Source organism: Tachyglossus aculeatus, chromosome 4, assembly GCF_015852505.1.
Source record: "Tachyglossus aculeatus isolate mTacAcu1 chromosome 4, mTacAcu1.pri, whole genome shotgun sequence".
NCBI classification, from domain to species: domain Eukaryota; kingdom Metazoa; phylum Chordata; class Mammalia; order Monotremata; family Tachyglossidae; genus Tachyglossus; species Tachyglossus aculeatus.
The window spans coordinates 87,622,229-87,649,300 of NC_052069.1; the positions used below are offsets into that span (position 1 = coordinate 87,622,229).

The 27,072-nt window shown below is 45.4% G+C and overlaps 2 protein-coding genes across 2 annotated transcripts in view; both read left to right on the plus strand.

Annotated features, from left to right (window-relative positions):
- Nucleotides 1-3,202, plus strand: part of MTERF3 (mitochondrial transcription termination factor 3) — a 51,079-nt gene extending 47,877 nt beyond the window's left edge. The window contains exon 8 of the mRNA XM_038745932.1: nucleotides 2,420-3,202. Coding sequence (XP_038601860.1) covers nucleotides 2,420-2,614 — 195 coding nt within the window. The 3' untranslated portion in view covers nucleotides 2,615-3,202. The remainder of the gene's footprint in view (nucleotides 1-2,419) is intronic.
- A 3,121-nt stretch (nucleotides 3,203-6,323) lies between these two features.
- On the plus strand, nucleotides 6,324-25,598 carry LOC119926933 (cytochrome b-c1 complex subunit 7). The gene is made up of 4 exons (XM_038745408.1): nucleotides 6,324-6,376; nucleotides 13,700-13,771; nucleotides 23,290-23,456; nucleotides 25,345-25,598. Exons 1-4 carry the CDS (start codon nucleotides 6,358-6,360, stop codon nucleotides 25,420-25,422), a joined length of 336 nt encoding a protein of 111 aa, XP_038601336.1. The 5' UTR covers nucleotides 6,324-6,357; the 3' UTR covers nucleotides 25,423-25,598.
- Nucleotides 25,599-27,072: the final 1,474 nt, after the last annotated feature.

Genomic DNA, 27,072 nt, shown 5'->3' on the forward strand with positions numbered 1-27,072 from the left:
GCCTTAAAGACGATGGTAATGAGGGTACGTTTGATGCCGAATTGTATTTTTCAACCGTTTACTACAATGCTCTGCACACAGTAAGTGCTCAGTAAATACAACTGAATGTCTGAATAAATACTCAAGTGGCTGGGGAATCACTGGAGGTTTTTGAGACGTGAAGAGATGTGGATTGAATGTTTTTTAGGAACATCATCTGGGTAGCAAGAGTGAAGTATGGACTGAAGTGGGGATAGACAGGAAACAGGGAGGTCGGTGAGGAGGCGGAAGCAGTAGTCGAAGTGGGATCGATCAATTAATCTATCTGTGGTATTTTTTGAGTGCTTACTATGTGCAGGGCACAGTTCTAAGCGCTTAGGAGAGTATTGTCCAACAGAGTTTGCAGACATGTTCCCTGCCCAAAATTAATTCATTGTATCGTATTTATTGAGCGCTTACTGTGTGCAGAGCACCATACTAAGCGCTTGGGAAGTACAATGCAGGAACAAGAGATAATCCCCGCCCGCAGTGGGCTCACAGTCTAGAAGGGGGGAGACAGGCGAGCTTACAGTCTGGAGGGAGAGACAGACATCAATATAAATGAGTAATTTATAGTATTTAAAGATATATATATATATAAGTACTTAGATATATAAGTTCTTTGGGAAATGAGTAATTTATAATATTTAAAGAGATATATAAATATATATATATATATATATATATATATATAAGTACTTAGATATATAAGTTCTTTGGGGTTGAAGGTTGTGCCAAAATGTCACAGATCCAAGTGCGTAGATGTTGCAGGAGGGGAAATGAGGGCTTAATCGGGGAAGACTTCCTGGAGAAGATGTGATCTTAATGTTATGAAGATGGGGAGAGTGGTGGTGTGGTGTCTATGGAGGGGGAGGGAGTTCCACAGTAGGAGGAGGATGTGGGAAAGGGGTCAGCGGCAAGATAGACAAGATCAAGGCACAGATGAAATTGGGGATATGAAAAGTGCTTGGATCAGCGTGGTACCAGTTTGGATGGAGACGAATGGGCAGGTTCTAGAGATATTGTGAAGGGAGAATGGACAGAATTTGGTGACAGATTGAATATGTGACAGATTGAATATGTGAGTTGATATTGCCAAGGTTACAAGCTTGTGAGGCTAGGAGAATGGTGGGAAAGTTAGGGGGTGGATAGGGTTTGGGTGGGAAGGTGAGTTCTGTTTTGGACTTGTTAAATTTGAGGCATCAACATAACATCGGGATTAGAGATGTCCTGAAGACAGGAGGAAGTAAGTGCGAGACTGTAGAGAAGGAGAGTGGCCAGGGCTAGCGATCAATCAATCATATTTATTGAGTGCTTACTGTGTACTGTAGTAAGCACTTGGGAGAGCACAATATGAGACGCATTCCCTACCCACAACGAACTTATGTGTAGCGGCGTGACATTTAGGAATCATCCGTGTAGAGGTGATCGTTGAAGCCGTAGAAAAGAATGAGTTCTCCAAGGGAGTGGTTGAAAATGGAGAAGTGAGCCTTGAGGGCCCCCACAATTAGAAGGTGGGAGGCAGAGGAGGAGCCCGTGAAAGAGACAGAGACGGCGTGGCCAGGGAGGAGGAGAACCAGGAGAGGTCCGTGAAACCAAGGTTACGTAGGGTTTCAAGGAGAAGGAGGTCCTTGGTGTCAAAGGCAGCAGGAAGGTTGAGGGAGATGAAGATGGAGTTGACGATGTTGGATATGACTGCTTCCTTGGAGGTGGTAAAACATGCAGAATTCTCCCAAAATACCATGTTCCATCTGCCACCCTTGGCTACTGCCCCCATCCTTGATTCTGAGCTTGAGTCAACTCTGCCAAAAACAGAAAGAAAAGCCCATGGGGCCTAAAATGGAAACACAGGAGCTAATTCCTCTCTTTCTTTCCCTCCCAAACCCCCACGTGAACACAGTCAAAGCTGTTTTGGCCCCAGCAGCTCCACACTGGCTCATGGCAAAACCTAACTATTTGGGATTTAGGTTTTTGATGTTTCAGTGCGTTCGCTCATCATCATCATCAATCGTATTTATTGAGCGCTTACTGTGTGCAGAGCACTGTACTAAGCGCTTGGGAAGTACAAATTGGCAACAGATAGAGACAGTTCCTACCCAACAGTGGGCTCACAGTCTAAAAGGGGGAGACAGAGAACAAAACCAAACATACTAATAAAATAAATAGAATAGATATGTACAGGTAAAATAAATAAATAAATAAATAGGGTAATGAATATGTACAAACATATATACATATATACAGGTGCTGTGGGGAAGGGAAGGAGGTAAGGTGGGGGGATGGAGAGGGGGACGAGGGGGAGAGGAAGGAAGGGGCTCAGTCTGGGAAGGCCTCCTGGAGGAGGTGAGCTCTCAGCATCGTACTTTTTCAAAAAACTATTGCAATTATTTTTCTTCATTAGGTGTTTACTACTTCGTTGCTGAAAATCAAAGAAAGGCACCTGTTCCTCAGCTACTTGGGAAGAGCGCAGTACAACCCGGCCCAGCCCAACTACATCTCTGTGGGAAGACTGGTGTCCATTCCCGACGAAGTCTTTTGTGAGGAGATGGCCAAAGCCTCACTAAGTGACTTTGAGAAATTCCTAAAAACGCTTTAATTTTCATCAGCCGTTAAGGGAATAAGAGTGAGATGAAATAAATGCGTAGACGTGCCTCAGTCCTAACTCATGTTGAAGGACAGTGACAGTTCTGCAAAATTTCTGGATGGGATAATGGTTGTTATCCCATCTATCTAATAAGTGTATTAGAGTATTGAGGTTACTGAGGACTGCCCATCTCCGGATAAAAATAGTAATGTTATATTTCATAGTTCAGTAAATCATTTTCTTCCAGTGTTTTTAGGGTAAATTACAGGCACCATTCTTCTTGGATTTCTTTTCTGAGGAAACCAGGGGCAGGACTTTTTGCACTGTTTTAATCCTTACAATTTTGTCAAAGGTACAAGGAAAAGGATGGCGTTTGAGAGGGAGAATTTGTTTCTAATGGTAAAGAATAATAATAATGTGGTATTTAAGTGCTTGCTATGTGTCCTGAGTGCTACGATAGAAGATCATCAGGCTGAATACAGTCCCTGTCCCTCATCAGCCTCGCAGTCGAAATAGAGGAGGGACTACAGGGATTGAATCCCCATTTTACAAATAAGGAAACTGAGGCACAGGAAAGTTAAGTGACTCGCCCGTGGTCACATTCATTCAATCATATGTGTTAAGCACTTACTGCGTGCAGAACACAGTACTAAGCATTTGAGAAAGAACAATACAGCAGTAAAGACTGACAATCCCTAACAGGCGAATTATTTTATTGCCTTTCTCAGTTACCATTGTCATAATCAGCATTATTTGAGCCTGTAGTAAATGCAAAGCATTTTACTAGACATTTAGAGGACATACAGAAGAGGTGTAAAATAAGAACAAATAAATAATATCTAACTATGGTATTTACTTAACACTTATTAATAAGTGTATTAGAGTATTGAGGTTACTGAGGAATACCCATCTCCGGATAAAAATAGTAATGTTATATTTCATAGTTCAGTAAATCATTTTCTCCCAATGTGGTTAGGGTAAATTACAGGCGCCATTCTTCTCGGATTTCTTTTCTGAGGAAACCAGGGACAGGACTTTTTGCACTGTTTTAATCCTTACGATTTTGTCAAGGGTAAAAGTGAACAAGTGGGGTTTTTTAAAATTATTTTATAGTGGGGAAATCAAAGCACAGAAGTAGTAGAAGGACCGCCAAGACCACAAACAGCCATGTTTAGAAACTTCCCATTTAATCGGGCTGCCAGGATTGAAGCATCCCTTGTGATCCTCACAAGCAAAACACCTGACGATGGTGGAAAAGCAGGTTTAGAGAAGCAGCAAAAAGAAGGGAATGAAGAGGAAGCTTTTTAGTTCTAACTGGAATCCCGGGCTGGTTACAGAATACATTGTTGCTTCAGAACTGTTCAATTGTAGCTTTGGGCTTATATTCGGATTTCAAAATTTCAGGTAGAAATTGGAATTTATTTCCTTTTTGTTAAGGTAAAACCGTTAAGATTTTAATAAATGGGTTATTAAAAAAACTTGGGTGGTCCTTGTGAAGTTGGCCATCGGGGGTAATTGGGTGTGTAATATTTTGAATGGATATTTTTATTTTCCAGACTGTTTTCATATCATCCTTCCCAAGCGCTTAGCCCAGTGCTCTGCGCACAGTAAGCGCTCCATCAATACAATTGAATGAATGAATATTGAATGAATATTGAATGAATGAAGTTGGCAACTTGTTCTTCCCAAGCGCTTACTCCAGTGCTCTGCACGCAGTAAGCGCTCCATAAAGATGATTGAATCAGTAATGGCATTTATTAAGCGCTTACTATGTGCAAGGCACTGTTCTAAGCTCTGAGGAGGATACAAGGTGATCAGGTTGTCCCATGTGGGGCTCACAATCTTCATCCCCATTTTACAGATGAGGGAACTGAGGCCCAGAGAAGTGACCTCCCTTCTCTCCTTCTACTGCCCAGCCCGCACCCTCCGCTCCTCCGCCGCTAATCTCCTCACCGTACCTCGTTCTCGCCTGTCCCGCCGTCGACCCCCGGCCCACGTCATCCCCCGGGCCTGGAATGCCCTCCCTCTGCCCCTCCGCCAAGCTAGCTCTCTTCCTCCCTTCAAGGCCCTGCTGAGAGCTCACCTCCTCCAGGAGGCCTTCCCAGACTGAGCCTCTTCCTTCCTCTCCCCCTCGTCCCCCTCTCCATCCCCCCATCTTACCTCCTTCCCTTCCCCACAGCACCTGTATAGATGTATATATGTTTGTACATATTTATTACTCTATTTATTTATTTATTTTATTTGTACATATCTATCCTATTTATTTTATTTTGTTAGTGTGTTTGGTTTTGTTCTCTGTCTCCCCCTTTTAGACTGTGAGCCCACTGTAGGGTAGGGACTGTCTCTATATGTTGCCAATTTGGACTTCCCAAGCGCTTAGTACAGTGCTCTGCACACAGTAGGCGCTCAATAAATACGATTGATGATGATGATGATGATGATTTTGTTAGTATGTTTGGTTTTGTTCTCTGTCTCCCCCTTCTAGACCGTGAGCCCACTGTTGGGTAGGGACCGTCTCTATATGTTGCCAACTTGTACTTCCCAAGCGCTTAGTCCAGTGCTCTGCACATAGTAAGCGCTCAATAAATACAATTGATGATGATGATGATGATGATGATGATGATTGAGCGCTTACTATGTGCAGAGCACTGGACTAAGCGCTTGGGAAGTACAAATTGGCAACACATAGAGACAGTCCCTCCCAACAGTGGGCTCACAGTCTAAAAGGGGGAGACAGAGAACAAAACCAAATGGCAGTAAACCTTGTGACTCCCAAGCCCCTACCCTGTCATCATCAATCGTTTTTATTGAGCGCTTACTATGTGCAGAGCACTGTACTAAGCGCTTGGGAAGTACAAATTGGTAACATATAGAGACAGTCCCTACCCAACAGTGGGCTCACAGTCTGTATGAATGAATGAATGAGAGTGAGTGAATGAATGAATGAATCAATCAATCAATCATCATCATCATCAATCGTATTTATTGAGCGCTTACTATGTGCAGAACACTGTACTAAGCGCTTGGGAAGTACAAATCAGCAACATATAGAGACAGTCCCTACCCAACAGTGGGCTCACAGTCTGAATGAATGAATGAGAGTGAGTGAGTGAATGAATGAATGAATCATCACCATCATCGTCAATCGTATTTATTGAGTGCTTACTATGTGCAGAGCACTGTACTAAGCGCTTGGGAAGTCCAAATTGGCAACATATAGAGACGGTCCCTACCCAACAGTGGGCTCACAGTCTGTATGAATGAATGAATGAATGAGAGTGAGTGAGTGAATGAATGAATCATCATCAGCATCATCAATTGTATTTATTGAGCGCTTACTATGTGCAGAGCACTGTACTAAGCGCTTGGGAAGTACAAATTGGCAACATATAGAGACGGTCCCTACCCAACAGTGGGCTCACAGTCTGAATGAATGAATGAATGAATGAATGAATGAATGAATGAATGAATGAATGAATGAATGAATGAATGAATGAATGAATGAATGAATGAATGAATGAATGAATGAATGAATGAATGAATGAATGAATGAATGAATGAATGAATGAATGAATGAATGAATGACTGTTACTATGACTAGCCCCGGCCTTTCAGGCTGGCCCTGTCGCCGTGGCCCCGCCCCCTCTGGCCGTGGCCCCGCCCCTCCCTCGTCCTATTGGCTCCCTCCCCCCACGTGACCTCCGACGGCCACCTCCCCTTTTACCCAGCAGCCCAAGCGCCCGGCCGTGAGGAAGATGGCGGCCAGAGCCCCGGGTGAGGCGGCTGAGGTGACCGGGCGGGTCGGAGGGCAGACCGGGCACGGGGGGCACCGGGACCCCCTCGTCCCCCTCGTCCCCCTCGTCCCCGACACCCCGCCGCTCCGACACGGACACCTCCGGGGCCGGGGCCGGGGCCGGGGCCGGGCCGGGCAGGGCCGGGGGCGGGCGGCGCATGCGCAGTGGCGTCCAAGGTCACGGGCCCGCCCCGTCAAATCCCAGCCCCGCCACTCGTCAGCTGGGTGACTTGGGGCAAGCCACTTAATAATAATAATAATGATAATAATAATGAGGGCATTTCTGAAGCGCTTACTGTGTGCAAAGCCCTGTTCTAAGCGCTGGGGAGGTTACGAGGTCGTGGGTTCAAATCCCAGCCCCGCCACTCGTCAGCTGGGTGACTTTGGGCAAGTCACTTAATAATAATGAGGGCATTTATGAAGCGTTTACTGTGTGCAAAGCCCTGTTCTAAGCGCTGGGGAGGTTACGAGGTCGTGGGTTCAAATCCCAGCCCCGCCACTCGTCAGCTGGGTGACTTTGGGCAAGTCAATAATAATGAGGGCATTTATGAAGCGTTTACTGTGTGCAAAGCCCTGTTCTAAGCGCTGGGGAGGTTACGAGGTCGTGGGTTCAAATCCCAGCCCCGCCACTCGTCAGCTGGGTGACTTTGGGCAAGTCACTTAATAATAATGAGGGCATTTATGAAGCGCTTACTGTGTGCAAAGCCCTGTTCTAAGCGCTGGGGAGGTTACAAGGTCATGGGTTCAAATCCCAGCCCTCCCACTCGTCAGCTGGGTGACTTTGGGCAAGTCACTTAATAATAATAATGAGGGCATTTATGAAGCGTTTACTGTGTGCAAAGCACAGTTCTAAGCGTTGGGGAGGTTACAAGGTCATGGGTTCAAATCCCAGCCCCGCCACTCGTCAGCTGGGTGACTTTGGGCAACTCACTTAATGATAATAATAATGAGGGCATTTATGAAGCGCTTACTGTGTGCAAAGCCCTGTTCTAAGCGCTGGGGAGGTTACGAGGTCATGGGTTCAAATCCCAGCCCCGCCACTCGTCAGCTGGGTGACTTTGGGCAAGTCACTTAATAATGATAATGAGGGCATTTATGAAGTGCGTACTATGTGCAAAGCACTGTTCTAAGCGCTGGGGAGGTTACGAGGTCATGGGTTCAAATCCCAGGCCTGACACTCATCAGCTGGGTGACTTTGGGCAAGCCACTTAGTAATAATAATAATAATAATAATGAGGGCATTTATGAAGCGCTTACTGTGTGCAAAGCACTGTTCTAAGCGCTGGGGAGGTTACGAGGTCATAGGTTCAAATCCCAGCCCCGCCACTCGTCAGCTGGGTGACTTTGGGCAAGTCACTTTAATAGTAATAATGAGGGCATTTATGAAGCGCTTACTGTGTGCAAAGCCCTGTTCTAAGCGCTGGGGAGGTTACAAGGTCATGGGTTCAAATCCCAGGCCTGACACGTGTCAGCTGGGTGACTTTGGTCAAGTCACTTAATAATGATAATAATGAGGGCATTTATGAAGCGCTTACTGGGTGCAAAGCCCTGTTCTAAGCGCTGGGGAGGTTACGAGGTCATGGGTTCAAATCCCAGCCCCGCCACTCGTCAGCTGGGTGACTTGGGGCAAGTCACTTAATAATAATGAGGGCATTTATGAAGTGCGTACTATGTGCAAAGCCCTGTTCTAAGCGCTGGGGAGGTTACAAGGTCATGGGTTCAAATCCCAGCCCCACCACTCGTCAGCTGGGTGACTTTGGGCAACGCACTTAATGATAATAATAATGAGGGCATTTATGAAGCGCTTACTGTGTGCAAAGCCCTGTTCTAAGCGCTGGGGAGGTTACAAGGTCACGGGTTCAAATAGGCCTGGCAAACAGGCCTGACACTTGTCAGCTGGGTGACTTTGGGTGACTTTGGGTGTCAGCTGGGTGACTTTCTAAGCGCTGGGGAGGTTACAAGGTCATGGGTTCAAATCCCAGCCCCACCACTCGTCAGCTGGGTGACTTTGGTCAAGTCACTTAATAATGATAATAATGAGGGCATTTATGAAGCGCTTACTGGGTGCAAAGCCCTGTTCTAAGCGCTGGGGAGGTTACAAGGTCATGGGTTCAAATCCCAGCCCCACCACTCGTTAGCTGGGTGACTTTGGGCAAGTCATTTAATAATAATAATAATAGTAATAATGAGGGCATTTATGAAGCGCTTACTGTGTGCAAAGCCCTGTTCTAAGTGCTGGGGAGGTTACGAGGTCATGGGTTCAAATCCCAGGCCTGACACTCGTCAGCTGGGTGACTTTGGGCAAGTCAATAATAATAATGAGGGCATTTATCTTTGGGCAAGCCACTTAGTAATAATAATGATGGCATTTATGAAGCACTTACTATGTGCTTTCTATACAGTGCTCTGCACATAGTAAGCGCTCAATAAATACGATTGATGATGATGTTTGTACATATTTATTACTCTATTTTACTTGTACCTATTTATTCTATTTATTTTATTTGGTTATTGTGTTTTGTTTTGTTCTCTGTCTCCCCCTTCTAGACTGTGAGCCCGCTGTTGGGTAGGGACCGTCTCTATAGGCTGCCAACTTGGACTTCCCAAGCGCTTAGTACAGTGCTCTGCACACAGTAAGCGCTCCATAAATGTGATTGAATGAGTGAATGCAAAGCACTGTTCTAAGCACATCAATAATGCGTATAATAATAGTGATGGCATTTATGAAGCGCTTACTGTGCGCAAAGCACTGTTCTAAGCGCTGGGGAGGTTACGAGGTCGTGGGTTCAAATCCCAGCCCTGCCACTCGTCAGCTGGGTGACTTTGGGCAAGTCACTTAATAATAATAATAATGAGGGCATTTATGAAGTGCTTACTGTGTGCAAAGCACTGTTCTAAGCGCTGGGGAGGTTACAAGGTCATGGGTTCAAATCCCAGCCCCGCCACTCGTCAGCTGGGTGACTTTGGGCAAGTCACTTAATAATAATAATGAGGGCATTTATGAAGCGCTTACTGTGTGCAAAGCACTGTTCTAAGCGCTGGGGAGGTTACGAGGTCATGAGTTCAAATCCCAGGCCCGACACTCGTTAGATGGGTGACTTTGGGCAAGTCATTTAATAATGATAATAACAATGAGGGCATTTATGAAGCGCTTACTGTGTGCAAAGCACTGTTCTAAGCCCTGGGGAGGTTACGAGGTCATGGGTTCAAATCCCAGGCCTGACACTCGTTAGATGGGTGACTCTGGGCAAGTCACTTAATAATAATGAGGGCATTTATGAAGCGCTTACTGTGTGCAAAGCACTGTTCTAAGCGCGGGGGAGGTTACGAGGTCATGGGTTCAAATCCCAGGCCTGACACTCGTCAGCTGGGTGACTTTGGGCAAGTCACTTAATAATAATAATAATGAGGGCATTTATCTTTGGGCAAGCCACTTAATAACAGTAATGATGGCATTTATCAATCAATCAATCAATCAATCAATCGTATTTATTGAGCGCTTACTATGTGCAGAGCACTGTACTAAGCGCTTGGGAAGTACAAATTGGCATCACATAGAGACAGTCCCTACCCAACAGTGGGCTCACAGTCTAAAAGGGGGAGACAGAGAACAGAACCAAACATACCAACAAAATAAAATAAGTAGGATAGAAATGTACAAGTAAAATAAATAAATAAATAAATAAATAGAGTAATAAATATGTACAACCATATATACATATATACAGGTGCTGTGGGGAAGGGAAGGAGGTAAGACGGGGGGATGGAGAGGGGGACGAGGGGAGAGGAAAGAAGGGGCTCAGTCTGGGAAGGCCTCCTGGAGGAGGTGAGCTCTCAGCAGGGCCTTGAAGGGAGTAAGAGAGCTAGCTTGGCGGATGGGCAGAGGGAGGGCATTCCAGGCCCGGGGGATGACGTGGGCCGGGGGTCGATGGCGGGACGGGTGAGAGCGAGGTACAGTGAGGAGATTAGTGGTGGAGGAGCGGAGGGTGCGGGCTGGGCAGTAGAAGGAGAGAAGGGAGGTGATCGTATTGTATGAAGCACTTACTATGTGCTTACTATATATATATATATGTTTGTACATATTTATTACTCTATTTTACTTGTACATATTTATTCTATTTATTTTATTTGGTTATTGTGTTTTGTTTTGTTCTCTGTTTCCCCCTTCTAGACTGTGAGCCCGCTGTTGGGTAGGGACCATCTCTATAGGCTGCCAACTTGGACTTCCCAAGCGCTTAGTACAGTGCTCTGCACACAGTAAGCGCTCCATAAATGTGATTGAGTGAATGAATGAATGAATGCAAAGCACTGTTCTAAGCACATCAATAATGCGTATAATAATAATGATGGCGTTTATGAAGCGTTTACTGTGCGTAAAGCACTGTTCTAAGCGCTGGGGAGGTTACAAGGTCGTGGGTTCAAATCCCAGCCCTGCCACTCGTCAGCTGGGTGACTTTGGGCAAGTCACTTAATAATAATAATAATAATGAGGGCATTTATGAAGCGCTTACTGTGTGCAAAGCACTGTTCTAAGTGCTGGGGAGGTTACGAGGTCGTGGGTTCAAATCCCAGCCCCGCCACTCGTTAGATGGGTGACTTTGGGCAAGTCACTTAATAATGATAATGAGGGCATTTATGAAGCACTTACTGTGTGTAGAGCACTGTTCTAAGCGCTGGGAAGGTTACGAGGTCATGGGTTCAAATCCCAGGCCTGACACTCGTCAGATGGGTGACTTTGGGCAAGCCACTTAGTAATAATAATAATAATGAGGGCATTTATGAAGCGCTTACTGTGTGCAAAGCACTGTTCTAAGCACTGGGGAGGTTACAAGGTCATGGGTTCAAATCCCAGGCCTGACACTCGTCAGCTGGGTGACTTTGGGCAAGTCACTTAATAATAATAATAATGAGGGCATTTATGAAGCACGTACTATGTGCAAAGCACTGTTCTAAGTGCTGGGGAGGTTACGAGGTCATGGGTTCAAATCCCAGGCCTGACACTTGTCAGCTGGGTGACTTTGGGCAAGTCACTTCATTCAGTTGTATTTATTGAGCGCTTACTGTGTGCAGAGCAAGCACTTCGCTTCTCTGGGCCTCAGTGACCTCATCTGTAAAATGGGGATGAAGACTGTGACCCCCCCCCCCCCGTGGCTCAACCTGACCACCTTGTAACCTCCCCAGCGCATAGAACAGTGCTTTGCACATAGTAAGCAATTAATAAATTCCATTTAAAAAAAAAAAAGGTGATCAGGTTGACCCACGGGGGTCTCAAAGTCTTTATCCCCACTTTCCAGATGAGGTCACTGAGGCCCAGAGAAGGGAAGTGACTTGCCCAAAGTCACACAGCTGACAATAATAATGATGATGGCATTTATTAAGCGCTTACTATGTGCAAAGCACGTCTCTGGGCCTCGGTGACCTCATCTATAAAATGGGGATTAAGAGTGTGAGCCCCACATGTGACAAGATGATTACCTTGTACCTACCCCAGCGCTTAGAACAGTGCTCAGCACATAGTAAGCACTTAATAATACAATAATACAATGTGTCAAGCACTGTTCTAAGTGCTGGGGGGATTCAAGGTCATTCCAGATGACATTAACAAATGCCATTATCATTATTGGGAGCCAGAGGTCATGGGTTCTAATTCATTCATTCAGTCGTATTTATTGAGCGCTTACTGTGTGCAGAGCACTGGACTAAGCGCTTGAGTCCTGGCTCTGCCACTTGTCTGCTGTGTGACCTTGGGCAGGCAACTTCACTTCTCTGTGCCTCAGTTACCTCATCTGTAAAATGGGGATGAAGACTGTGGGCCCCACGGGGGACAACCTGATTCCCTTGGACCTACCCCAGCGCTTAGAACAGTGCTCGGTACCTAGTAAGCGCTTAATAATGTAATAATGATAATAGCATTTGTTAGGCACTTACTATGTGCCAAGCACTGTTCTAAGCGCTGGGGGATTCAAGGTCATTCCAGATGTCATTAACAAATATTATTATTGGGAGTCAGAGGTCATGGGTTCTAATTCATTCATTCAGTCGTCTTTATTGAGCGCTTACTATGTGCAGAGCACTGGACTAAGCACTTGAATCCTGGCTCCGCCACTTGCCTGCTGTGTGACCTTGGGCAGGCAGCTTCACTTCTCCGTGCCTCAGTTACCTCATCCGTAAAATGGGGGTGAAGACTGGGAGCCCCACCGGGGACAACCTGATTACCTTGCAGCGTGGCTCAGTGGAAAGAGCACGGGCTTGGGAGTCAGAGGTCATGGGTTCTAATCCCGACTCCCCCAGGTGTCTGCTGTGTGACCTTGGGCAAGTCACTTCACTTCTCTGAGCTTCAGTCTGTAAAATGGGGATGAAGACTGTGAGCCCCACAGGGGACAACGTGATCACCTTGTATTCCCCCCAGCGCTTAGAACAGTGCTTTGCACATAGTAAGCGCTTAATAAATGCCATTATTATTATTATCATTATTATTTGGGCCTCAGTTCCCTCATCTGTAAAATGGGGATGAAGACTGTGAGCCCCACAGGGGACAACGTGATCACCTTGTATTCCCCCCAGCGCTTAGAACAGTGCTTTGCACATAGTAAGTGCTTAATAAATGCCATTATTATTATTATTATTACTCCAGTGCTTAGAACAGTGCTTGGCACCTGCTAAGCGCTTAATAATATAATAACAATAATAGCATTTGTTAAGCGCTTACTAGGTGCCGAGCGCTGTTCAAAGCACTGGGGGAAATAACAGTGCTTTGCACATAGTAAGCGCCTAATAAATGCCATTAAAAAAAAAAAGAATGTAAAGGATTACTGTGTTATTGGGAAATGTTTGATTCTTTCTAATTGTCCAGCTTGACCAAACGCCTGTTCCCAATTACCTGGACCCCAGATTGGGATAAAATGTTGCTTTGTCCGAAATGGCAGGCCGTGCCGTTGTAGGGTATACACGTTTCAGAAAAACCTGTATTTTATTTGTAACATAAGTGTATTATCGCACCTTCACGATGATTGCCCAAATGGTGTGTGTTGTGTGTGTAGTCATCGGAAAGGTGCGGTAAATTACGATACTTAAGCGTAGTACACACTTGTTAGAAAAGCAGGCGCCCGATTTTGAGGGGCAGGGGTTGTGTTCCGTGAGCCCACTGTTGGGCTCTATATGTTGGCAACTTGTCCTTCCCAAGCGCTTAGTACAGTGCTCTGCACACAGTAAGCGCTCGATAAATACGATTGATTGATTACATAGCGAGTGCGTGCGCGGCTTCTGTAATTCATGAAAAGATGACTAACGTGCAGCCCTTTCAGTTTCAGCGTCTAGCCGATGGCTGGATGGCATTCGCAAATGGTACTACAATGCTGCAGGATTCAACAAACTCGGTAAGCAGCTTTCTCTTTTTCCCAAAGTGTGGTCCATGCAGAAGAGAAGCGGAGTAGCCTAGCGGATAGAGCCTGGGAGTCGGAAGGACCTGGTTTCTAATCCCGGCTCCCCTGCTTGTCTGCTGTGTGACTTTGGGCAAGTCGCTTGATTTCTCTGGGCCTCAGTTGCCTCAGCTGTAAAGTGGGGATTAAGACTGTGAGCCCCAGGTAGGACATGGACTGTGGCCAACCTGCGTAGCTTGTATCTACCCCAGTGCTTAATAATAATAATAATAATAATGTTGATATTTGTTAAGCGCTTACTATGTGCAAAGCACTGTTCTAAGCGCTGGGGTAGGTACAGGGTAATCCGGTTGTCCCACGAGGGGCTCACAGTCTTCATCCCCATTTTCCAGGTGAGGGAACTGAGGCCCAGAGAAGTGAAGCGACTTGCCCAACGTCACACAGCTGACGAGTGGCGGAGCCGGGATTTGAACCCACGACCTCTGACTCCAAAGCCCGGGCTCTTTCCACTGTGCCACACTGCTTCCCCGATTGCCTGGCGATTGTAAACGCTTAACAAATACCGTAAAAAAGCATTCATTGTACTCACTGAGTGCTTACAGTGTGTAGAGCGCCGTACTAAGCGTTTGGGAGAGTACATTGTTACAGAGTTGTTAGGCGCGTTCCCTGCCCACAGTGAGTTTACAGTTTAGGTTTTTCCCGTGAGCATTGCCTTCTGATTGCCTTCTCCTGTATATATGTATATATCAATCAATCAATCGTGTTTATTGAGCGCTTACTGTGTGCAGAGCACTGTACTAAGCACTTGGGAAGTGCAAGTCGGTATATATATATATATATATACACACATATATATATATGTGTGTGTATATATATACAGTATATATCCTGTATATATGTTTGTACATATTTATTACTCTATGTATTTATTTGTTTTGCTTGTACATATCTATTCTATTCATTTTATTTCGTTAATATGTTTGGTTTTGTTCTCTGTCTCCCCCTTCTAGCCTGTGAGCCCACTGTTGGGTAGGGACCGTCTCTATAGGTTGCTAACTTGTCCTTCCCGAGCGCTTAGTACAGTGCTCTGCACACAGTAAGCGCTCAATAAATACGATTGATTGATTCTGATTCTGATTACTATGAAGCTGTGTGAATAGCCCCGTTTTAAGCCCTCGGGAGAGCGCGGTTTAGCGTGAGACCTAATCCCTGACGCCAAGGAGCTTATGAAGCCATGTCTTACATTCAGGCTTCGGACTGAATGGGGTCATTAGTTTAGAACAGTGCTTTGCACATAGTAAGCGCTTAATAAATGCCATCATCATCATTATTATTATTCTAGAAGGATTTCTAAGTTTGGCGGTGTGTCTCGATCAGTGGTATTCTAAGAGCGCTTACAGTGTGCAGGGAAGTGTACTAAGCTCTTGGGAGAGTGCAGTACAACAGATTTGGTAGATGCGTTCCCCACCCACAGGGAGCTGCCAGGGCCATTAGGCCGTGCACGTTTTTTCTTTTGTAGTTTCTAGGATGGCGTTACCTCTGCCCCTTGGTAGAGATATTTTCAAACAGATTGCCGCGGAAGCTCGCTGTGGGCAGGGAATGCGTCTTGTTATATAAGCACTTAGTACAGTGCTCTGCACAGGGTAAGTGCCCAATAAATACGATTGACTGACTGATGTACCGGTGGCTCGGCTGGCCTGGTTCAGTCTCGTAGCAGCCCCTACATATACCAGCCTTGGTACAGTTGTTGGAATGGCAACCAGGTTGTCCCTGAACGGGAAGAGGCCTGGAACTCACTCCAGAGAGGCTGCTGTGCAAACCCAATTCCCCCAAAGGGCAGCCCTCCGGGAGAGAGTTGTATTCCCAGCCAAACCCTGTCCTCCCACTCCCTTTACCATCAGTACTGACAGTCCTTCGTATCCCACAAGCCAGTAACCGTGGCATTCTCCTTGACTCCTCTCTCTCGTTCAGCCCACCTATTTTAGACTGTGAGCCCAATGTTGGGTAGGGACCGTCTCTATATGTTGCCAACTTGGACTTCCCAAGCGCTTAGTGCAGTGCTCTGCACACAGTAAGCGCTCAATAAATACGATTGATTGATTCAAGCCATCACTAATTCCTGTCAGTTCTACCTGCACAACATCTCCTTTGTCTCCATCCAAACTGCTGCCGTACCAGCGCAAGCACGGCTCCTGTCCCGGCTTGATTGCTGTATCAGCCTCCCCGCTGACCTCCCTGCCCTCTGTCTCTCCCCCCTCCAGGCCATACTCCACTCTGCCGCTCGGATCAGTTTCCTTTAGAAACGTTCAGACCGTGTTTCCCCACTCTTCAAGAAACTCCGGGGTTGCCCATCCACCTCCGCTTCGAAACCATCTCACCATTGGCTTTAAAGCACATAATCACCTTGCCCCCTTCTATCTCACCACTCTCGTACTACAACCCAGCTCACACCCCACTCCTCTAATGCTAACCATCTCACTGAATCTCGATCTCGTCTGTCTCACCGCCGACCTCTCGCCCACATCCTACCTTTGGCCTGAAACGCCCTCTGTCCTCATCATCATCATCAATCGTCATTATTGAGCGCTTACTTTGTGCAGAGCACTGTACTGAGAGCTTGGGAAGTACAAATTGGCAACATATAGAGACAGTCCCTACCCAGCAGTGGGCTCGCAGTCTAAAAGGGGAAGACAGAGAACAAAACCAAACAGACTAACAAAATAAAATAGAATAGATATGTACAAGTAAAATAAATAGAGTAATAAATATGTGCAAACATATATACATATATACAGGTGCTGTGGGGAAGGGAAGGAGGTAAGAAGAGCGGGGATGGAGAGGGGGACGAGGGGGAGAGGAAGATCATATCAGATAGATAATTGCTCTCCCCCGCTTCAGAGTCTTATTGAAGACGCATCTCCTCCAAGAAGCCTTCCCTGACGAAGCCCTCCACTCCTCCCCGCTCCCTTCTCCGTCTCCCTAACTTGATCCCGTCATTCATCCTCCCTCCAATCCCCACAGCCCATATGTATATATATCTGTAATTTATTTATTAACGCCTGTCTCCCCCCTCTAGACTGTGAGCTCGTTGTGGGCAAGGAATGTGTCTGTTGTTGTACTCTCCCAAGCGCTTAGCACAGGTCTGTGCACATAGTACCACCTTGTCAACTCCCCAGCGCTTAGAGCAGTGCTTTGCAAATAGTAAGCGCTTAATAAATGCCGTCAATTATTATAGTAAGTGCTCAGTGAATTTGATTGAATGAATGAGTGAATTCAAACCGACCTCTTGTAAACTCCCCAGCGCTTAGAGCAGTGCTTTGCAAATAGTAAGCGCTTAATAAATGCCGTCATTATTATAGGCAGTGCTCAATGAATTTGATTGAATGAGTGAATTCAAACCGACCTCTTGTAAACTCCCCAGCGCTTAGAGCAGTGCTTTGCAAATAGTAAGCGCTTAATAAATGCCGTCATTATTATAGTAAGTGCTCAATGAATTTGATTGAATGAATGAGTGAATTCAAACCGACCTCTTGTAAACTCCCCAGCGCTTAGAGCAGTGCTTTGCAAATAGTAAGCGCTTAATAAATGCCGTCATTATTATAGGCAGTGCTCAATGAATTTGATTGAATGAGTGAATTCAAACCGACCTCTTGTAAACTCCCCAGTGCTTAGAGCAGTGCTTTGCAAATAGTAAGCGCTTAATAAATGCCGTCATTATTATAGTAAGTGCTCAATGAATTTGATTGAATGAATGAGTGAATTCAAACCGACCTCTTGTAAACTCCCCAGCGCTTAGAGCAGTGCTTTGCAAATAGTAAGCGCTTAATAAATGCCGTCATTATTATAGTCAGTGCTCAATGAATTTGATTGAATGAATGAGTGAATTCAAACCGACCTCTTGTAAACTCCCCAGCGCTTAGAGCAGTGCTTTGCAAATAGTAAGCGCTTAATAAATGCCGTCATTATTATAGTAAGTGCTCAATGAATTTGATTGAATGAATGAGTGAACTCAAACCGACCTCTCGTAAACTCCCCAGTGCTTAGAGCAGTGCTTTGCAAATAGTAAGCGCTTAATAAATGCCGTCATTATTATAGTCAGTGCTCAATGAATTTGATTGAATGAATGAGTGAATTCAAACCGACCTCTTGTAAACTCCCCAGCGCTTAGAGCAGTGCTTTGCAAATAGTAAGCGCTTAATAAATGCCGTCATTATTATAGGCAGTGCTCAATGAATTTGATTGAATGAGTGAATTCAAACCGACCTCTTGTAAACTCCCCAGCGCTTAGAGCAGTGCTTTGCAAATAGTAAGCGCTTAATAAATGCCGTCATTATTATAGTAAGTGCTCAATGAATTTGATTGAATGAATGAGTGAATTCAAACCGACCTCTTGTAAACTCCCCAGCGCTTAGAGCAGTGCTTTGCAAATAGTAAGCGCTTAATAAATGCCGTCATTATTATAGTAAGTGCTCAATGAATTTGATTGAATGAATGAGTGAATTCAAACCGACCTCTTGTAAACTCCCCAGCGCTTAGAGCAGTGCTTTGCAAATAGTAAGCGCTTAATAAATGCCGTCATTATTATAGTAAGTGCTCAATGAATTTGATTGAATGAATGAGTGAACTCAAACCGACCTCTCGTAAACTCCCCAGTGCTTAGAGCAGTGCTTTGCAAATAGTAAGCGCTTAATAAATGCCGTCATTATTATAGTCAGTGCTCAATGAATTTGATTGAATGAATGAGTGAATTCAAACCGACCTCTTGTAAACTCCCCAGCGCTTAGAGCAGTGCTTTGCAAATAGTAAGCGCTTAATAAATGCCGTCATTATTATAGGCAGTGCTCAATGAATTTGATTGAATGAGTGAATTCAAACCGACCTCTTGTAAACTCCCCAGCGCTTAGAGCAGTGCTTTGCAAATAGTAAGCGCTTAATAAATGCCGTCATTATTATAGTAAGTGCTCAATGAATTTGATTGAATGAATGAGTGAATTCAAACCGACCTCTTGTAAACTCCCCAGCGCTTAGAGCAGTGCTTTGCAAATAGTAAGCGCTTAATAAATGCCGTCATTACTATAGTAAGTGCTCAATGAATTTGATTGAATGAATGAGTGAATTCAAACCGACCTCTTGTAAACTCCCCAGCGCTTAGAGCAGTGCTTTGCAAATAGTAAGCGCTTAATAAATGCCGTCATTATTATAGTAAGTGCTCAATGAATTTGATTGAATGAATGAGTGAACTCAAACCGACCTCTCGTAAACTCCCCAGCGCTTAGAGCAGTGCTTTGCAAATAGTAAGCGCTTAATAAATGCCGTCATTATTATAGTAAGTGCTCAATGAATTTGATTGAATGAATGAGTGAATTCAAACCGACCTCTTGTAAACTCCCCAGCGCTTAGAGCAGTGCTTTGCAAATAGTAAGCGCTTAATAAATGCCGTCATTATTATAGTAAGTGCTCAATGAATTTGATTGAATGAATGAGTGAATTCAAACCGACCTCTTGTAAACTCCCCAGCGCTTAGAGCAGTGCTTTGCAAATAGTAAGCGCTTAATAATGCCGTCATTATTATAGGCAGTGCTCAGTGAATTTGATTGAATGAGTGAATTCAAACCGACCTCTTGTAAACTCCCCAGCGCTTAGAGCAGTGCTTTGCAAATAGTAAGCGCTTAATAAATGCCATCATTACTATAGTAAGTGCTCAATGAATTTGATTGAATGAATGAGTGAATTCAAACCGACCTCTTGTAAACTCCCCAGCGCTTAGAGCAGTGCTTTGCAAATAGTAAGCGTTTAATAAATGCCATCATTATTATAGTAAGTGCTCAATGAATTTGATTGATTGAATGAATGAATGAGTGAATTCAAACCGACCTCTTGGTTGGTGCCACAGGAATCAGCCCGTGGTAGTTACCGAACCCCCCTGCCCCTCCCACCCCACTGAATGTGAGGCACAATGCGAGAAATACTTGAGAATACAACTGTAAGTAGATGCGGGTTACCCGCGCTCAAGCTGGTAATCTGCTATCCGTCAATCAGTTGTATTTAATGAGTGTTTTTCTGGGGGCAGAGCGCTGTACTGAGCACTCGGGGAGAGTACAGTATAAGAGTTGGTAAACATATTCCTGTCCACAGTGAGCGTACAGTCCAGGATAGGGCAGACATTAATATAAACAAATTACGTATATGCGTGTAAGTGCTAAGGGAGGGGCGAATAAACGGTGCCCGAGTGGGAGAAGAGGAAACGAGGGCCTAGTCAGCAAAGGCCTCTCGGAGATGTGCTTTTATTAAGGCTGAAGATAGGGAACGTGACTGTCAGGAAGAAGGAATGTAATCAATCAATCAATCAATCGTATTTATTGAGCGCTTACTATGTGCAGAGCACTGTACTAAGCGCTTGGGAAGTACAAATTGGCAACACATAGAGACAGTCCCTACCCAACAGTGGGCTCACAGTCTAAAAGGGGGAGACAGAGAACAGAACCAAACATACCAACAAAATTAAATAAATAGGATAGAAATGTACAAGTAAAATAAATAAATAAATAAATAGAGTAATAAATATGTACAACCATATATACATATATACAGGTGCTGTGGGGAAGGGAAGGAGGTAAGAGGGGGACGAGGGGGAGAGGAAGGAAGGGGCTCAGTCTGGGAAGGCCTCCTGGAGGAGGTGAGCTCTCAGCAGGGCCTTGAAGGGAGGAAGAGAGCGAGCTTGGCGGGTGGGCAGAGGGAGGGCATTCCAGGCCCGGGGGATGACGTGGGCCGGGGGTCGACGGCGGGACAGGCGAGAGCGAGGTACGGTGAGGAGATTAGCGGCGGAGGAGCGGAGGGTGCGGGCTGGGCTGGAGAAGGAGAGAAGGGAGGTGAGGTAGGAGGGGGCGAGGGGATGGATGGACAGCCTTGAAGCCCAGGGTGAGGAGTTTCTGCCTGATGCGCAGATAGATTGGTAGCCACTGGAGATTTTTGAGAATGTAAGCGCTTAGTACAGTGCCCTGCACACAGTAAGTGCTCAATAAATACGATTGAATGAATTCCAAGATAGAGGCCAGACATGGGCAGGAGGCTGGTGGTGAGAACGACGATCGAGGCTCAGTGGGTAGGCTGGCATTAGAGAATAATAATAATGATGGCATTTATTAGCGCTTACTATGTGCAAACTTCCCAAGCGCTTAGTAGAGTGCTCTGCACACAGTAAGCGCTCAATAAATACGATTGATTGCAAAGCACTGTTCTAAGCGCTGGGGAGGTTACAAGATGATCAGGTTGTCCCATGGGGGGCTCACAGTCTTAATCCTCATTTTACAGATGAGGGAAGTGAAGTGACTTGCCCAAAGTCACACAGCTGGCAATTGGCGGAGCCGGGATTTGAACCCATGACCTCTGACTCCAAAGCCCGTGCTCTTTTCCACTGAGCCACGCGCTTCTCAATAATAATGATGGCATTTCTTAAGCGCTTACTATGTGCAAAGCACCGTTCGAAGCGCTGGGGAGGTTACAAGGTGATGAGGTTGTCCCACGGGGGGGCTCACAGGCTTAATCCCCATTTTCCAGATGAGGGAACTGAGGCCCAGGGAAGTGAAGTGAGTTGCCCAAAGTCACCCAGCTGACAGTTGGCGGAGCCGGGATTTGAACCCAGGACCTCTGACTCCAAAGCCCGGGCTCCTAAAACGCGGGCTGGGCTGCAGAAGGAGAGCAGTGAGGTAAAGTAGGAGGAGGCAAGGGGATTGGGGGCTTTAAAGCCAGTGGTAAGGAGTTTCTCTTTGGACAGGGACCGTGTCTACCGACTCTGGATGTGGTCTAGAGTCTCCCAAGCGCTTAGTACAGACCCCTACACAGTAAACTCGTTACAGGCAGGGTATACGTCTGCTGATTTTGTTGTATTCTCCCAAGTGCTTAGTACAGTGCTGTACGCATAGTAAGCACAAGTGCTTAGTACAGTGCTGTACGCATAGTAAGCACACAGTAAGTAAGCAGAGAAGCAGCGTGGCTCAGTGGAAGGAGCACGAGCTTTGGAGTCAGAGGTCCTGGGTTCAAGTCCCGGCTCCGCTGTGTGACTTTGGGCAAGTCACTTCACTTCTCTGGGCCTCAGTTACCTCATCTGGAAAATGGGAATTAAGTCTGTGAGCCCCCCGTGGGACAGCCTGATCACCTTGTAACCTTCTCAGCGCTTAGAACAGTGCTTGGCACATAGTAAGCACTTAATAAATGCCACTATTGATCGATTAAGTGCTCAGTAAATACCGTTGGTTGAACGAAAGAAACAGGATGTCAGATGTCGTGACTCAGTTTCCTGGAACAGGGATTAGCAATCAATCAGTGGTATTTAGAAGCAGCGTGAGAAGCAGCGTGGCTCAGTGGAAAGAGCCCGGGCTTTGGAGTCAGAGGTCATGGGTTCAAATCCCGGCTCCAGCAGTTGTCAGCTGTGTGACTTTGGGCAAGTCACGTCACTTCTCTGTGCCTCAGTTATCTCATCTGTCAAATGGGGATTAAGACTGTGAGCCCCCGTGGGACAACCTGATCGCCTTGTAACCTCCCCAGCGCTTAGAACGGTGCTTTGCACATAGTAAGCGCTTAATAAATGCCATCATTATTATTATTATTATTTATTGAGTACTTACTATGTGCAGAGCAGCATACTAGATGTTTGGTAGAGTAGTGTATTCTTGATGAATACCGCAGTGAAGAAAAGTCGCATTTTAGTGTTTGTGTCTTGCATCAGTGTGGGACATGAGCACACCGCCATTACTTCTGACATAGCATTGTATTTTAATAATAATAATAATAATGGCATTTATGTACAAAGCACTGTTCTAAGCGCTCGGGAGGCTACAGAGCAATCAGGTTGTCCCACGGGGGGCTCACAGTCAATCCCCATTTTACAGATAAGGTAACTTAGGCCCAGAGAAGTTGTGACTTGCCTAAAGTCACACAGCTGACAAGTGGTGGAGCCGGGATTTGAACCCATGACCACCGACTCCAAAGCCCGGGCTTTTTCCACCGAGCCACGCTGCTTCTCTGTCTACTGTCTCTTCTACTGTCCCAAATGCTTGGTACAGTGCTATGCACAAAGTGCGTGCTCAGTAAAAACAACTGATTGATTGTCATCATGTTCTATGAAGAGGATCGTTGCCTAATTTTCCAACAGTGTTCTTTCCAAAACGTGTAGTGAGAACCTGAGTTATTGAAGACCCTATTGTACCTTAAATGTAAAGCAACTGATCCTGAGATGGGAAACTAAATGCAGTACTTTGATTTTGTTGTCTTGCCTTTCTTAATAGAGCAAATTTATGGAACTGGTGATCTTACGAATTTCATACATCTTTTAATACTTCCCCTCAGCTCAATCTTTAGCACGGGGTAGTAATCAGCCTGTGAAAACTTTTGCAAAGAATCTTTCCCTTCACCTCTGGGGCTGTAGGTCCAAGATGAATATTATTTTCATTTTGAACTGAATTAATACGCTGTTGATGCTGACATCTGACACGCTTTCAAATGTTCTTCTATTATAGGATTAATGCGAGATGACACGATAAATGAGACTGCGGATGTTAAAGAGGCCATAAGGCGACTTCCAGAGAATCTTTATAATGATCGGATATTTCGAATCAAGAGAGCCCTTGATCTCTCCCTGAAGCATCAGATCCTGCCTAAAGAGCAGTGGACAAAATACGAGGAGGTATGAAAATTTTATGTGGTTGAAGATGTTGGCATGGGGGAATCATTCATTCAGTCATCATCATCATCATCAATCGTATTTATTGAGCGCTTACTGTGTGCAGAGCACTGTACTAAGTGCTTGGGAAGTATAAATTGGCAACATATAGAGCCCTACCCAACAGTGGGCTCACAGTCTAAAATCATATTTATTGAGTGCTTACTGTGTGCAAAGCACTGTACGAAGCCCTTGGGAGAGTGCACTGTAACAATAAACCAACACTTTCCCTGCCCACAGTGAGCTTACCGTCTAGAGGGGGGAGACAGACATTAAATACATTACAGATATGTATATAAGTGCTGTGGGGCTGGGAGGAGAAATGAAAAAAGGAAGCAAATCAGGGTGATGTAGAAGGGAGTGGGAGAAGAACAGTTTCTACTTTTAGGAGGTTATCTCAATAAGATATGTATATTTTGTCAGTGCTCATAATGCCACCTTTTAGAGGTCTTCCAAAATTCCCCATCCCCCTGCCACTGGCTGCAGTCGTTTTCTCCTGACACATCATCATCATCAATCGTATTTATTGAGTGCTTACTATGTGCAGAGCACTGTACTAAGCTCTTGGGAAGTACAAATTGGCAACATATAGAGACAGTCCCTACCCAACAGTGGGCTCACAGTCTAAAAACAGTGGGCTCACAGTCTAAAACACATCTAAGACACATCACATCATTGCTTTCTTCCACCTTTATCGCTTCCCCTTCCCCGCCCCCCTCATATTTGGATCAAATTTTGCCATTTCATATTTCAAAAATATAATGAGCAGCCCCTTCTTTCTTGCCCGCAGACTACTCACGGTATAGGGAGTCTTTTGTAAAGCCAAATAATGAAGGTTCCCTTTTGTTTCATGGTGAGGTTTCCTTTTGCTTATTTTCTCATGAACTGGGAAAGATTAAGAAGATGCTTTGGCACTTTAAGGTACACAGGCAACAGCTGGCAGCTCCTTTAGCAGTAGACAAACAATATGAGCCCCGTTCTGTGCTACCGAATAGAGGAGCGAGGGAAAGGGGCTCTGTGTGTCTTTCAAGGAGGGTATTCAAGTGCAAGGGGAGGAATTCAGTCCCTGGCTACAGAAACCTCTGACTCTGAATAGGTGTAGCAAAATGGGGCACGTTTTTAAGCCCTGCAGGACCTGTTCCCTTCCTTCCCCTTCTCCCCGCCCACGAGCTGTGTGATGGATTTGCCAGGAATGTTAGGTGGCCCCGGAAAACCGGAGAGTCCTCTGCTGGGATCTTTCGCAGGGTCGCTGGATCTTATCAGCCTCTGAGATTAGTGACCGTGCCCTCTTTCTGCCAAGAACTCCCTCCCCTTGATAACTAATAACTTAATAACTGTTTGTTAAAGACTTACTATGTGTCAAGCACTGTTCTAAGCTCTGGGGTAGATACAAGGTCATTATGTTGAATCCAGCCCCTGTCCCACTTGGGGCTCATAATCTAAGTGGGAGAACAGAGTGAACCCCCATTTTGTCATCACTGGTATGTCTCGAGGGCTATGTGCACAACACTGTATTCAGCGCTTGAGAGAGTGCAATACAACAGTTGGCAAACACATTTCCTGCCCACAGTGAGGTTTACAGTCTAAAGGGGGAGAGAACAAATAACTGTGGGCCCGTAATATAATTTTTTCAACTTCACACTTCCCCTCCCAGAAGCCAGCAAACAACTTTTTCCTGGGCTTTTATAGCTTTGGGTATTTTGGACAAACTAGCGTCTTTGGAACATGATCCACAGAGTTGCTCTTTGACATAAAGTCTGAGCAAGAGGAAGTTGAGTCGGTTAGTGATTCTTCTTTGAGCTCTTTGAACAGAAATGTAGTGGTGTTTCTGGTTGTTTTTTTTTTTCCATAGGATAAATTCTACCTTGAACCATATCTGAAAGAGGTTATTCGTGAAAGAAAGGAGAGGGAAGAGTGGAACAAGAAATAATTCTGTTATAAGGAACCCGTGGAAGCTGGGGATCTGTACGACCTGCTGACCTGTATTTTTGTGAAAGTGTGGTGATGCTAGGCATCTTTGAAGGAAAACCTGACTAACAGACCATTTGTAACAAGTTGCTACAGATGTGTGTGCTATCCAAATAAACGTCTATTATAAAATCTTAACTGGCAACCTAGTTTCGTATTGTAAACTTGAGGAAACTCCTGAAAGCGGGCTGTTCTGACAGACTACATTTCCCTTTGAGGACACGTTTCTTGATTTCCATTCTTTGCTAAACTCTCTCCTGGAGCCAGGAGGCTGGCTTGTCAACCCGAGCACTTTGCAAAGTGGTGAGCAGGAAATATATTCCTAAAGAGAGGGTGACTCTATCAGCAGTGCAAGGCTCACGTTTCTGGAGCCTCCACAGCTTGGCCTGATTTACAGGGCACTGGGGGATGGCGGAGGCAGCTAATCACTGGATCTGAGGAACAAGAATCAGAGGAGCTCTGTCCTACCCATCCAGAAACCCACCCACCAAAGCGACGCAACGAGGCCTAGCAGATAGAGAACAGGCCTGGGTTCTAATCCCAGATCTGCTGGGTGACCTTGGGCAAGTCACTTCACTTCTCTGTGCCTAAATTTCCTCATCTGTAAAATAGGGATTGACCGTGAGCCCCATGTGGGATCCGGATTAGCCGGTATCTACCCCAGTGCTTGGCACACAATAAGCGCTTAACAAACACCATAAAAAATCATCCACCCATAGTGCCTACTGTGTGCGGAGCACTTTTCTGAACACTTGGGAGAGTACAATATAACTGAGTTGGGAGACTAACCTAAATTATAGATGGAAATAATAGTCTCTTTTATCCAAAGACCATTTGGTCCAAGCCAGGTTTATTTTTTTGTTGTTGGTTTGGCTAAAGAAACCAAATTAAAGCAAGAGATGGCATCTCCAAATTTAGGTTTCAACATACTTTGTTGACAAAGGCTCTATTCCCTAAACCTTAAAAAAAAAAAGTATATCCTTCGTTTCCCCAAAGCAAATTAATTCACCTATTTGTTTTGTTTTCAGTCCAGGAAGTCCATAAACTACAGACGTGTTGAGAAGAACGGTGTTTTAGAAGAACGGTGAGGGCGGCGGGGTGAAGTGGATTCCGGGGAGGGAGAAGACTGGAGGCCAGCGCAGTGATCAAACCCTCTCCCCTGCCCTTAAATCCTGGAAATTGTGCAAAAATATTTCTGAGGTCAAGCCACTGGCAGCAGGAGCAACTGCTAAACTTCTTATAAGGCAACCACCAAGAAATGGAGCGGGATAGAAGAGAATCCACAATCGCTCCCCTTATCCGAGCCAGTTCCCCCAGATTTGGGTTTTTTCCAGGAACAGCTGAAAGGCCATAAGGCTCTGGAGGCTTAGAGTTGGAGAGCCAGGCACAAACACAATAACAAATTATAGTTTCTCTTACCTACTCCAGCTAAAGCATGGCCTAGTGGATAAAACACCGTCCTGGGAGTCAGAAGGTCATGGGTTCTAATCCGGGCTTCGCCGCTTGTCTGCTGTGTGACCTTAGACAAGTCACTTCTCTACTCTATGCCTCAGTTCCCTTATCTGTAAAATGGGGCTTAAGACTGAACCCTGTGTGGACAAGGACTGTCCAA

Coding starts and splice junctions, on each gene's coding strand:
- LOC119926933 (XM_038745408.1), top strand. Junction 13,772..23,289: donor TGCAGGATTCAACAAACTCG/GTAAGCAGCTTT, acceptor CTTCTATTATAG/GATTAATGCGAGATGACACG. Junction 23,457..25,344: donor AGTGGACAAAATACGAGGAG/GTATGAAAATTT, acceptor TTTTTTCCATAG/GATAAATTCTACCTTGAACC.